The 13,239-nt window shown below is 38.3% G+C and overlaps 1 protein-coding gene across 8 annotated transcripts in view; it reads right to left on the minus strand.

Annotated features, from left to right (window-relative positions):
• HERC1 (HECT and RLD domain containing E3 ubiquitin protein ligase family member 1) overlaps positions 1-13,239 on the minus strand; it is a 187,582-nt gene that overhangs the window by 62,257 nt on the left and 112,086 nt on the right. For 7 of the 8 annotated variants that reach the window (XM_032342792.1, XM_032342798.1, XM_032342796.1 and 4 more), the window contains 5 exons: positions 11,242-11,348; positions 10,605-10,715; positions 7,408-7,584; positions 2,136-2,375; positions 1,689-1,772 (listed from right to left, as the gene is read on the minus strand). In XM_032342792.1, coding sequence (XP_032198683.1) covers positions 1,689-1,772; positions 2,136-2,375; positions 7,408-7,584; positions 10,605-10,715; positions 11,242-11,348 — 719 coding nt within the window. The remainder of the gene's footprint in view (positions 1-1,688; positions 1,773-2,135; positions 2,376-7,407; positions 7,585-10,604; positions 10,716-11,241; positions 11,349-13,239) is intronic. The other variant, XM_032342793.1, reaches the window with a different exon arrangement.

Here is a 13,239-nt window from a genome sequence, read left to right on the forward strand (position 1 = left end):
CCTATATCAGAGCTATCATGGCCACCCAGAATATGGGTTTAGACCAAGCTCTATGAGACTGATTCCATTTACTGCCCCCTGCCAAAAAAGCCTATTCACTCTCAGCCTTAAGGCAAGTCCTGAGCCCATCTTATACTGCTCAATGGGCATGAAGATAAAAGAATAAGTCTAGATAATTGGGATATTTCCAATTTACACATTTCAAATAAGACCCTGTGGTTGAAAAAAGAGCAAGACTCTGGTTCAAATCTTAACTCTGCATAATCTTGGGAAATTATTTAATCTCACTAAACCTCAGCTCTTTCATCTGAAAAAACAAATTGCAATATCTGTCTTTTATGATTATTTTAAAGATTAAATGAGACTATGTACATAAAGTGCTTATTACTACAGTGCCAGGTACACAGGTAAAGTGTTCAAAAAGATGTTAATTACCATTAATACTGTTTTTACCAGAGACTGTGAAACTTATCAGAAAAGGCTTCTGGGCAGAATAAATTGACTGATATATAGTCCAAGGCTGAATTAACTCCTTTAAGGTTCAGAGATGTTGGGGAGCAACAGGCCATCACTTTGAGTAGAACATGGCAGAGCCTAGTCTGGGCTGCGAGAATGTCACTGGGGAAAGGGACGACTGCAGGTACTGGGTTGTCTATTCATTTCATCTCCAGTTTTGTTTATTACTTGCTCAAGAGGCAGTTTCCCTTTCTCACGAATGGCTAGCTTAAAATTATACCATCTTGGCAACTGTTTTTTTTCTTGGCAATTTTTTTTTAAAGATTTTATCTATTTATTGGACAGACAGAGATCACAAGTAGGCAGAGAGGCAGGCGGAGAGAGAGGGAGGGGGAAACAGGGTCCCTGCTGAGCAGAGAGCCCGATGCAGGGCTCGATTCCAGGACACTGAGATCATGACCTGAGCAGAAGGAGCTTTAACCCACTGAGCCACTCAGGTCCCCTTTCTTGGCAATTCTTAAAACATATTTAAAACCATACAATAAAAGGTGACTTTGGTCATGGTTAGGACTGATCAAGTCCAGCACTTTCATTATAGAAATATGACAGTGTGAAAACTTTCTACTACAAAATAACTAGAAATTCTGGAGATGAGAGCTAGGCTATACTACATCCTCAAATGAAAGGACAGTAGAAAACAAATCCACCCATCAGCACATTTCTCTGTGGGAGACCACAGAGAAATCAGTCTCTGCCTGGGTGTTAGAAGAGGAGAACAAAAAAGTTTTTAGTGAGAGGGTATCTCTTTAATACTGTCCTCCTGAAGGTTTAGGGTTCAAATTTACACCATCTATAAGGTATAAGGACCCCCTCAGCTGAATGAACCTCAGGTTCCCCATCACAACTAGAACTCCTATTATTCAGCTAATGGTATCTGATTACATTCAAGATGATTTCTAGATCTCCTATATGCACAACTACCAGTGAACCATATTATGCCTAAACTGTTTCCTGCCAGATATCCAACAGTGCCTTAATGAAAAACAAAGGTACTTTCTAAAAGTAACCTATCTTTCCAGGAGAGCAAATTACCTGAGCAGGTAATTTGTAGAAATAGCAGGTAGCAGAAACAGCTTATTCTATTTATAAACTCTATCAGATCCTAACAATTACTAATAAAAAAAAAACAAATATTATTTACACTTAAGTATAAAGGTATGAGATTTCATTACCTTTTCCCCTGGGTTGCTACTATAGAACATTACACATGGGTACAACTCTGCTGCATCCACATCTTCAAAAGCTAATTTGGGTTCCTATAGAGTAGCAGAAATGATAAAAAGAAATAAGAATTTTTTTTTAATGTACAACATCCAATCACATTAAGATTCAAAGCTTTTATGAGACACAACACAATTTACAAGAACAAATCTCAAATAACACTGCTAACCAAGAAAATCCCACAAGTAACAAAATGATCCTGATTTGTTCATCTGCTTCAAAAATCTTAACTAGAATTTTATCATCTTTCTGTCGTTTGGTGAAAGAACCAAAAGGTAATAGAATAAAAGCAGAGAAGAGTGGGTAATTTATAACCTGGGTAACCAGCACTTAAATAACTGAGTTGAGTATAAATAAAAACAAGAAAACATATATAGCTTGTGAATGAGTTTCAGTACCTCTCCATTTTTCCCAAAGGAAATGGTCCTGGCTTCCATGTCCAGCACACAAGTAATGAAATCTCCTTGAGTAAAGCTGGATAATGTCAGAGTCTGTTCTCCATTGTGATAAAGGTTACCACTGTAGGCCCGGTAGAGCCACATATCTGAGGTAGTACGGTGGTTAAAGTCATGTACTGGCCAGCGAGAAACTCCAACACATGTGCCTTCATTACCTCTGTTTTCCTTCACAATGTAAAACTAAAATAAAATGAAAGTGGTAATGATCACTAATATCAAAAAAACCTGTATATATACTGTTAACTGCATAAACCAATACTAGGGAATATGCTCATAAACAACACTGATGCATTTATGGGAATATGGTAAATTTATTTCCAGCCTAAGTGAAAATAACATACAAATCAAAGTTTCATCATTTTATAACAATTTAGGCAGAAATTAAATTTTTACCTGTAGAACATTTAGAGTAACCTTTGAGTACTTATTTAAATAATTTTAGCTTATATTTCAATTATGAAGCTGTAGAGGTATGTCCAGTCCAGAAAATCATTAATGGAAAGCTTCAGTTCTTTACATTCAAATTTTCTAACTACTCTTTTATGCATATTTCCGTGCAGAGAAGAGTTAATATAGCAGGCCTGAAAGTGCCCCCTCCTTTTTTTCTTTGGACAGGGAGAGTAGGGTGGGGAGGGGCAGAGGGAAAGGTAGAGAAAGTTAGAGAAAGAATCTTAAGCAGGCTCCACACCCAGTATGGAACCCAACATGGGGCTTGATCTCACAACCCTATGATCATGACCTGAGCCAAAATCAAGAGTCAGATGCTTAACCAACTGAGCTACCCAGGTCCCCGAGGCTCCTACCTTTAAAAAGCCCTGCTTGTAACACTGGCCCTTGGATAGTCTCTGGGAATTCAACTGGTAAATAGTTTCCTACACTGATACAAAACTTTCCCTAAGTGATAAAGGTAGCTCATCAGGCATACAGTGTTTGAACAATGTGGTTTATGCTGAATCCTTGCTTTCCTCCTGGCAGTCTGGAATTTTGATACATGCGAGGCAGAGCACACATTCATGATGAGCCCCCGGTAAAAATGTCAGGTGTGAAGTCTCTAATGGGCTTCCCTAACACACTGCACACATGCTGCTGTTCTTTGTTGCCAGGAAAGAGCATATTCCATGTGAGCCCTCATGGGACGGAGAGAACATAAAAAGCATGCACATGGATTCCTCCAGATTCCACCTTTGTCTTTTCCTCTTTTATCCAGCTTTGAGTCCTTAGTGGATGGTTACAGTAAATCTTAGTCATAAGTACAACTATATGCTGAGTCCTAGGAGTTCTTCCACCAAATCTTTGAATATAGGGGTGATTTGGGGGACTCTTGACACAGTGGTGGCCAACAAGAAGAGTCATTAGAACTTACTGATTGAAATACAGTTACAGCAATATTTGGAGAAAAGAGAGAGAGAGGGAGAGAAGTAGGAAAAAACAAAACTCGGGAGTCTGGTGGCTATGGAGTTACATGTGTTATGAAACAGCAGGTGAATTACTGTCTGTTTGGAGAGATAAAATTACCTACGGAACTCTTATTAAGAGATCCAACTATAAAAGAGTTAGCTCACTGGCTCCCGTGACTGCTTTTGGCCTTGTTAAAGTGAGGGGAAAAAAAAAAAAGGCAGTCAGGGTAAAATTTGTGATGTTCTCTCTTATGGGAGGGAAAATAATGGGCCCCTGTAAATGGGCTTTGGATAGGCCAAAGAATAAAAATTAATTTGTAATGCTGGCGAGGATGCGGAGAAAGGGGAACCCTCCTACACTGTTGGTGGGAATGCAAGCTGGTGCAGCCACTCTGGAAAACAGCATGGAGGTTCCTCAAAATGTTGAAAATAGAACTGCCCTATGACCCAGCAATTGCACTACTGGGTATTTACCCTAAAGATACAAACGTGGTGATCCAAAGGGGCACGTGCACCTGAATGTTTATAGCAGCAATGTCCACAATAGCCAAACTATGGAAAGAACCTAGATGTCCATCAACAGATGAATGGATCAAGAAGATGTGGTATATATACACAATGGAATACTATGCAGCCATCAAAAGAAATGAAATCTTGCCATTTGCGACAACATGGATGGAACTAGAGCGTATCATGCTTAGCGAAATAAGTCAAGCAGAGAAAGACAACTATCATATGATCTCCCTGATATGAGGAAGTGGTGATGCAACATGGGGGCTTAAGTGGGTAGAAGAAGAATCAATGAAACAAGATGGAATTGGGAGGGAGACAAACCATAAGTGACTCTTAATCTCACAAAACAAACTGAGGGTTGCTGGGGGAGGGGGGTTGGGAGAAGCGGGTGGGATTATGGACATTGGGGAGGGTATGTGCTTTGGTGAGTGCTGTGAAGTGTGTAAACCTGGCGATTCACAGACCTGTACCCCTGGGGATAAAAATATATGTTTATAAAAAATAAAAAAATAAAAATAAAAATAAATTAAAAAAAAAATTAATTTGTAATTGTTTCTCCTCTGAGTGGGAGGGCAAAGAGTTCAAATTTCCCTGAAGGTGAATTGAGGGTAGACCAAAAATATTAGAAGTGTGTTGGGTCTTTCCTCCAAGAGGAAAAAAGTTAAATCAGTTCCCAGAGCTGGAACGAAGCTGAAGAGAAGAGAAGAGAGAAAAGAAAAAGAAAAAGAAGGGGAGGAGGAAGAAGAACGGGGAAGGGGAAAGGAATGGAAGGAAGGGGAGAGGGAAGGAGGGGAGAGGAGAGGAGGAAGGGGAAGGGAAAGGGAAGAGAAGGGAAAGCGAAAAAGGGAAGGGAAGGGACACGGAAGGGGAAAGAGGAAAGAGAAAGGAAAGGAAAGGAAACAGAGAAAGAAAACAAAAACACCTCTCCAGTTATTTTCTTTAGACTAGATACTTCCACTGCTGTAGCAGTGCCCTTGACCCATCCAATTACCCTAAATTTACTGCTAAGACTTTGAGAAAATTTGACATCTGATAGGGAAAAGTTTTACATTTAAAATTTTTAAATTAAAAATAAAACAACTTTATTTTGTGGTTCTGCAACTAGATGTATGATAAAATTTGATGTAAAATGTTATAGGCTTATAACTTCATAAATGCTAAGGGACCATCCTGATCAGTGAAAGCTAGAAAGGAAAAATTGTTAGGGAGACACAACTCCCTTGTTTTTTGCCACCAGTTGGTAAATTTAAACTCTTTTGAGTATCAGAAATAAAATAAGTTTCCATAACTGATGATTTTTTGATATGATTTTTGCTTAATGGAGCCTCAGAAAAAAGGGAGACAACATATGAAGAGTGATTAGATAATCTCCAGAGATTCACAGATATATTTTCAGAGTTTTAAAAAGTAGTTTTCAATTGCCATTGAGTTCATCAGTAAAATATGATGTCTGACTCTCAGAGGCTAATGCTTTTCTAACCTAAAGTGCATATTTCTGACTGGCTAAATTTGGACTTGAAGACTGACTAGGCCAAGAAGAGCCTTTTAGAAAAGCCTTGGTTGTTACCTGGACTTGAAACACAGCAGTTTGGTCTGACAATTTCTAGGCTTCAATGCTGCCAAAAAAAACTTGTTAGCTTTTTAGAATTCCAAATTTACAGATTTTTATTGCCTGGACCTGACTCTAAGCTGAAATGCAATACTGTCTGCCATGGGCTATTTCAACCCAACATGAGCTGTGCTCAATTCAAAAGCAGGAACTGGCCCAAAGAACAAAACTCAAATTCTGGGACTGTCACAGATTTAGGACTCCTCTGTGGGGCCACAAACTCTGAAAACATCATAGATTCTGGCTGGACTGTCTGGGTCACTTGCAGATGCCTTTAGGAAACGGCTTGTTCTTTGATGGAACCATCAAAATTTGAGCTGACTAGCTCTGTATTTCTGACACAGAAACTGATTTCACTACTCTAACTTGTGATTCCTGCTGAAAGCTGTAGTTGGAGGAAGGCATACCACAGGGAGTACGACTTTGCCATCCACTCTTAATCGACTGGACCTTCGCCCTCTTCTTGGGGACATCACACTGGTGTTGGCTTATGTTCAGCTTTTTGGATTACTTGCAGTTTGCAGTAACAGACTGATAGTTTGACTCTATCATCTCATCTTTCTTTTGATATACACATGTTAGTAAAGCCTTTTATTAAAAGAAGTTCTTCCAGGAAGAGACTGATCTTTTCTAGGCTCCTCACTAGATAAATGATTAAGATAGAATTGAGGTTTTTAAACCTTTAGAAAAATTTTAGATTCTCAAAGGGAAAGGAGATGTTTATGCTAAATGATATTGTTGTATAAAACAGTCTACGCACAATGAGCAACCCTTATCAGTTAGGGAAATTTTCTATTGGTGAAGGAAACTGTTTACCAGTCTAGTTCCAAATTTCAGCCAGAGACCAACATTGCAAGCAGGCCTTTCTAAGGTACTGGCCCAAAGAACAAAACTCAAATTCTGGGACTGTTGCAGATTTAGGACTCCTCTGTGGGACCACAAACTCTGAAAACATCACAGATTCTGGCTGGACTGTCTGAGTCACTTGTGGATGCCCCTAGGAAAGGGCTTGTTCTTTGATGGAACCATCGAAATTGGAGCTAACTGGCTATAACTGCTGTATTAATTCCTTTTTGGCACAGTCCATCCCCTTGGCTCTTGGCCATAATCTCTTTACAATAAAATTGTACAACAATATCTTTTAGTATAAACACCTCCTTTCCCTCTGGGAATCTAAAATTTGTGTGTATCAGGCAGAGGGTATGTGACCAGGACCCATATAAAAATCTTGGGCACTGAGTCTCTCATGGGCTTTCCTAAGCAGAAACATCACACAGACTACTATATTTTCATGGCTGAGTATGATCTCTGTGACCTCCTCATAAAAGGGATTATCATAATTTCTTCTGTTCAGTTAGAAAATTTTTGAGATAACTTGAGAAGAATTTACAGGAGAGTTACAAAAATAATTGAGTTCTTGTATACGTTCATTCAGTTCCATTTATGTTAACATCTTACATAATGATAAAACATTTACTACAGTGTATTTTTTTTTTTTTTAAGTAGGCTCCACGCCCAACAGGGGGCTTGAACTCATGACCCTGAGAGCAAGAGTCAAATGCTTTACTGACTGAGACAACCAAGTGCCCCTACATATGATTTTTTAAAAGTTTTTGATACATTATTTTATAAGAACCTGGGGAAAAAAGGACCAAAAGACAAAATGTTAAAAACTACTTAGAATTCTCCATACCTTCCACTGATAGCATCCAGAAGTTACTCCAGTTGATGCCAATCCATACCCTTTACCTCCACTGCCGTGAGTTAAAATCTGTCCATTCTCCACTAGGCAACACTGAGCTTTCTCTGGGTCAAATGATACTTCTTGTATAGGAAGATTCTCATCTTCTTCCTCCAACTCTCCCTGCTTCTACCAAAAAGGAACCTTGGTCAGTACTTTGGAATAATCCAGATCTCAGTTAATACACATTCAAAGACTCCTTAGTTTGAGTCCACAGATATTTATTAATGTACCAGGTACTGTGCAGGCAATGGGAACATAATGATAAATACAGCATGGTCTCTGCATAAAGCTTACAGTCCAATTAGGGGCCAGAGAAATAAATAATACCACTTTTGTGAGAGAATAACAGAAGTTACATGACCAGTATAGCAGAAACATAAAGGTGTAAGTGTCTAAACATGCACAGGAAGGATAAGGAAAGTATTCAGAAGAGGATGACTTCTGAGCTGAGTTGTAAATAATAAGGCGGCATTCAGCAGCTGATCAAAGAAAAGAAAGGCATTTAGGGCAGTATGTACAGCATTGTGCCAAGGCATGGAGGTACAACAGAGTTCAGTGATTTATAGTAATTGCAAGCAGAGGGAATGTATGGAGGATGAGACTGGCAGAAAAGGAGGATAGAAAGAGAAAAAGGAACAAAATCATGGAAGGCCCTGAATGCCATTTAAAGTTTGAACATAGACAATAGGGAATGCTTACACAAATTTATATAGAGGACCTCTAATCAGATCAGTGTTTTATAAACATTGTTTTACCAGGGGTATACGGGATAAAGGCTGAGAGATCGACTGGGTGATTACTGCAAGAGTTCAGGTAAAAAACAGTGAGGACTTCAATTTATTATTCGTTCATGAGTATTTATTAAGCATCTACTATGTACCAGACACTCTACCAGGTCCTAAATGTTCAACAGTATATTAGATATATAACGTCTCTGCTCTCACAGAACTTTTTTTTTTTTTTTAAAGAATTTTATTTATTTATTTGACAGACAGAGATCAGAAGTAGGCAGAGAGGGGGGGGAAGCAGGCTCCCTGCTAAGCAGAGAGCCCGATGTGGGGATCAATCCCAGGACCCTGAGATCATGACCTGAGCTGAAGGCAGAGGCTTAACCCACTGGGCCACCCAGGTGTCCCCAGAACTTTTATATATGTATATATAAACATTTATATATAAATATATAAAGTATATATATTATATATTTATAAAAAATATATAATAATAATAATAACATATATATGTAGATAGAACTATCCAGAAATTTTATTTTAGAAGGTAGAAACAGAAGATACATTAACAAAAAAAAAAAATCAGGTATGTGCTATGTCCAAATTAAAGCAAATGATGTAACAGAGTATGTGACAACTAACTCTAGATTAAGGATCAGGAAAGGGCACTCTGAAGAAGTCATTAATTAAGTTAAAACCTGAATACTAAGAAGTTGATGTCTGAAAAACCTATCTGAAGGGAAGTCTTCTGGGTAGAAACTGGCATGAAAGAAGTAAGAAACTCAGTGTGCTCAAGAAACAGGAAGAAGGCAAATTGTTCTAAGCATAGTGAGCAAAGCGAAGACCAAGTAGTTCTAGACTTTATCCCCCAAATGATGAGAAACCATTGGAGGGTTTTAAGCATGAGACCAACATGATATGATTTACAATTTAAAAGATCACTCTGAATCCCACTCAGAGAAAAGACTACAGGGAATTAACACTGAAAAAAGAAAGTCCATTTAGGAGACTTTTGCATAAGTCCACACCAGAGATGACAGTGGCTTGGAACGGGCTGATGGCAGAGGAACTGAGAAGGTGGCAAATTCAAGTTCTATTTTACAGAAGAAACAACAGGACTTGGAGATTGTATGAATGTAGAAAATGGGGGATGGAAAGTGGTGATAGAGAAGAATCAATGACGACTCCTAGGCTTTTTAGTCAAGTCACTAATGAGGAAGATAGTAAAGCTGGGGAAGGAACAGGATGTGATAACTAAAAATGCTATTAAATAGGAGATGCCTACTAGACATGTGGTAAGGCAAGTAGAAGGCGAGTATGTAAGTCTAGAATTCCAGGAAAATGTTAGAAATGGAATTAAAAATTTGGGAAGCAACAGTATATGGGTCTGGGTAAGGTTTTGTTGGGTAAAGGAAAGAGAACGGGGATGATGGTTGAAAAATGAAGGGGTCTTGGAACCAAGCCTTGCAATATTCCAACACTTAAACAGAAGAGGAAGAACCAGTAACAGAGAATGAGAAAAAACCATTGTACTGAGATAGAAGAAAAACCACACAAAGTGTGGACTCATGAAAACCAAGAGAAAGATTAAAGTAGCTACATAAATGAATTTAAGAATGATTTAGGAATTAAAATCAATGAGGCCTACTGACTACATAGATGGGGTGACATTAGGAGAGTCAGAATTCCCAAGAATACAGGTTTGGAATGCTATGTGAATGGTGGTGCCACCAATTAAAAAATGGGACAGGGAGAAAAGTAAAAAAGTTTGATGGGGAGACACCTGGATTGGCATTTAAGTTTAGAAGCCACTGCATATAGGTAAAATGGTTCCAGGTATATTCCAAAATACTGGAAAATGTAAGACTAGAACTCTTAAAAGCAACAGAGTTTGGGATGGAGGGAAGGAAAATGTGGCACCAAAGAAGAAATGCCTCTAGAGGAAACCAAGGATTGGCAGAGGAATGGAGATGTAGAAGAAGCCAGTATTTTGAAAACAACAGAAGGCTAGTGTTTCCTGAGATCAAGTAAGATATGGACAAAAAACTGCATCCTACATTTAGCAATTAGCGCTTACTTTTGTCATTTAATTTCAGTGCTCTGATGGAAGATCAACAATCCAATTGAAGAAATAATGAGAACTAAGGAGTGGTTTATAAATATGTATATAATTACTCTTCTGGGAAGCTTAGCAATGAAGGACAAGTGAGAAGATGGGTAAAAACAGGACTTAGGGGAGGGCAGGAAAGATCAATGTTTATAAGTTCAGAAGAAGGAACCAGTGGAGAAGGAGACGGTGCAGAGAGAATATGGAATAACTGATAGAACGAAGTCCCTCAGAGCAGAAGGAGTCCAGAGACAGGAGACAAGACAGTCACTTGTGCTGTCTAAAAATACCTTTTTGGAAGAATCACTTACCTGTGACTTTATTTCTTGTTCTTTTTCCTTTATCTGAATAGCATGTTTGGCCTGAGCAATGGGTGTCTCCCACATACAGTCTGAGAGAAGGGAAAAGAGGCGTTCAACAACCTATTTATTGAAGGAAAAAGAATGATATAATTTGTAAAAGGTGATTTTAAGTAATTTTAGAAAAAATGTCATGTAACTGTAATATTAAGTCAAATATGAAATTTGATTATACTAATGTCCAAGCTACTCTAGGTGGTTGTAACTTAAACATCCTTTTTTAGGAAGACCATTAACCCCCTTCCTAGTGGGTTCCATCACCCTCATGTTTCCTCATTATATGGACCTCTGGTAAGGCCACACAACCTCACACACTTCTCTCTCTCTAAAGCCCAAACCTACTAAGAAATTCCACAGATTTTCTTTTCCTTCTGACCTTCCAAATATTCACTATATCCCTACTCCTCACACCCATAAGCTTAATTTCTTTCTTCTTGCTTGGAAATGAAATAATAAAGCAATCTCAGAAGCTGAAGTTTTGCTACTGAATAAATGACACATTTACCACTGGAGAGACTGTAATTCAGATTTTGGGTGAATTATGTTACAGATGTGAAAATATCTTCTAATAGCTTTAAAGAATAGGAACCTGAGCCATTTGATCATCTTCTACACCAGATTCACAAGCTGGTAAAACAGCCTCAAGGACGTGAAGTGCAAGGAGCCTCGTTCTTAGGTTACCAACTAGAGGAATACCTGGGAGGGGGAAAAAAAACATATTCTTATTATCAGCGTGACTTACATTCAAAATGTAAATGAACCTCTTGAATAAAAATATCTGAGGCTCCTAAGCATTTATGGTTGGAATGGACTACACTTCAACCTATTATCACAAGAATTCTGGACTCATCCCATTCCCAATGTATCTCAAGTTTTTATGCATATATAAGATTTATTTATTAGAGAGAGAGGGAGAGAGAGAGAGAGGTGGCACGTGCGTCAAGGGGCAAAGAGAGAAGGAAAGGAACAGTCTTAAGCAGACTAAGTGTGGAGCCCAACAGGGGGGCTCAACCTCACAACCCTGAGATCATGTCCTGAGCCAAAACCAAGAATGGGACACTTAACCAACTGTGCCATCCAATCACCCCTTTATTTTTTTTAAGATTTATTTTTTTAGAGTAAGAGAGACAGAGCACCCGTGGGTGGGGGTGGGGGAGTTATGTGTATATATAAAGGGAGTAGCACTATAGTAACTACTGTGCCAGGTACTATGTTATACATTTCATACACATTAACTCTGTTGATCTTCACAAACCCCCGTTTTACTGATAAGGTAAACAAGGCTGAGAGAAGTGAAATAAGGGGACCACAGCTCAGCAGAGGTAGAACTTAAAAGAGGTCTGTTAATCTCCAAAGCTCAGGCTTATCATACCCTTTCTTGGCTTCTTCTCCATCCATGCCCTGACTGCCTCCCAGAAATTGTTAGGATTAATGGGAAGTAGGCGGTTTGTACTTTTCTAAAGTAAGTAAAGGTAGAGGCAGAATAATGACGGTTTTTTAAAAATACCTTCTACCACAACAAAACCACCCTTAAAAATAAATGACTATCTCCATTTTTTTCTTCATGCTCTAAGACATTAATCAGTAAAAGCCTCACCTTATTAAATGGGGGGGGGGGCTGTTCTAAATTATACTAGTTAAGAAAAACTAGCAAAGTATATTGAGAATGCATACATATAAAATAACATGTACCACATAAGATTAAATGATGTTTAAGCACATTTAAGAAAGACCAGGGTTTGATGAAAAAATTCTGGAAATGGAACATATGGATGGTTGAGTAACACTATGAATGTACTGAATATCATTTAACTATATGCTTAAATAGTTAAAACTGTAAATTTTTATATCTTATTTTATCACTGTAAATTTTATGTGTATTTTACCATAATTAAAAAAAAGACTAGGAAAGGAAGGACAATAATCTATGCAAGCAGACTAGATGTTTAGGCTAAGAACTGGGAAGTAAGCTTATTACACAGAACTTTCATAGACAGCACACAATCAGAAGTTACAATCAAGACAACAGAAATCATATTATGAGTGAACAAATGAGATCTGCATTTTGATAATCAAGAAGTGATGTCAAAACCTGTGCCAAATTATCATTTTAAATAGGATATTCTCTGCTTATTTTTATTATGATAATCCAAGCAAATAGCATCAAGTTCTTTAGGTTAAATCCATAATCTAGTCTGCTGCTACTTTCTATTAAAATGGATGAATGGATAAAGAAGATATAATTCATTTATATAATGGAGTATTACGACTCCATCAGAAAGGATGAATACCCAATTTTTGTATCAACATGGATGGGACTGGAGGAGATTATGCTGAGTGAAGTAAGTGAAATAAGTCAAGCAGAGAGAGTCAATTATCATATGGTTTCACTTACTTGTGGAGCATAAAGAATAACATGGAGGACATTGGGAGATGGAGAGAAGGGAGTTGGGGGAAATTGGAAGGGGAGACAAACCATGAGAGACTGTGGACTCTGAGAAACAAACTAAGGGTTTTGGGGCGAGGGTTTTGAGCCTGGTGGTGGGTATAAAGGAGGGCATGAACTGCATGGAGCACTGGTGTGGTG

The sequence above is a fragment of the Mustela erminea genome, chromosome 5 (genome assembly GCF_009829155.1).
Source record: "Mustela erminea isolate mMusErm1 chromosome 5, mMusErm1.Pri, whole genome shotgun sequence".
Taxonomy (NCBI): Eukaryota; Metazoa; Chordata; class Mammalia; order Carnivora; family Mustelidae; genus Mustela; species Mustela erminea.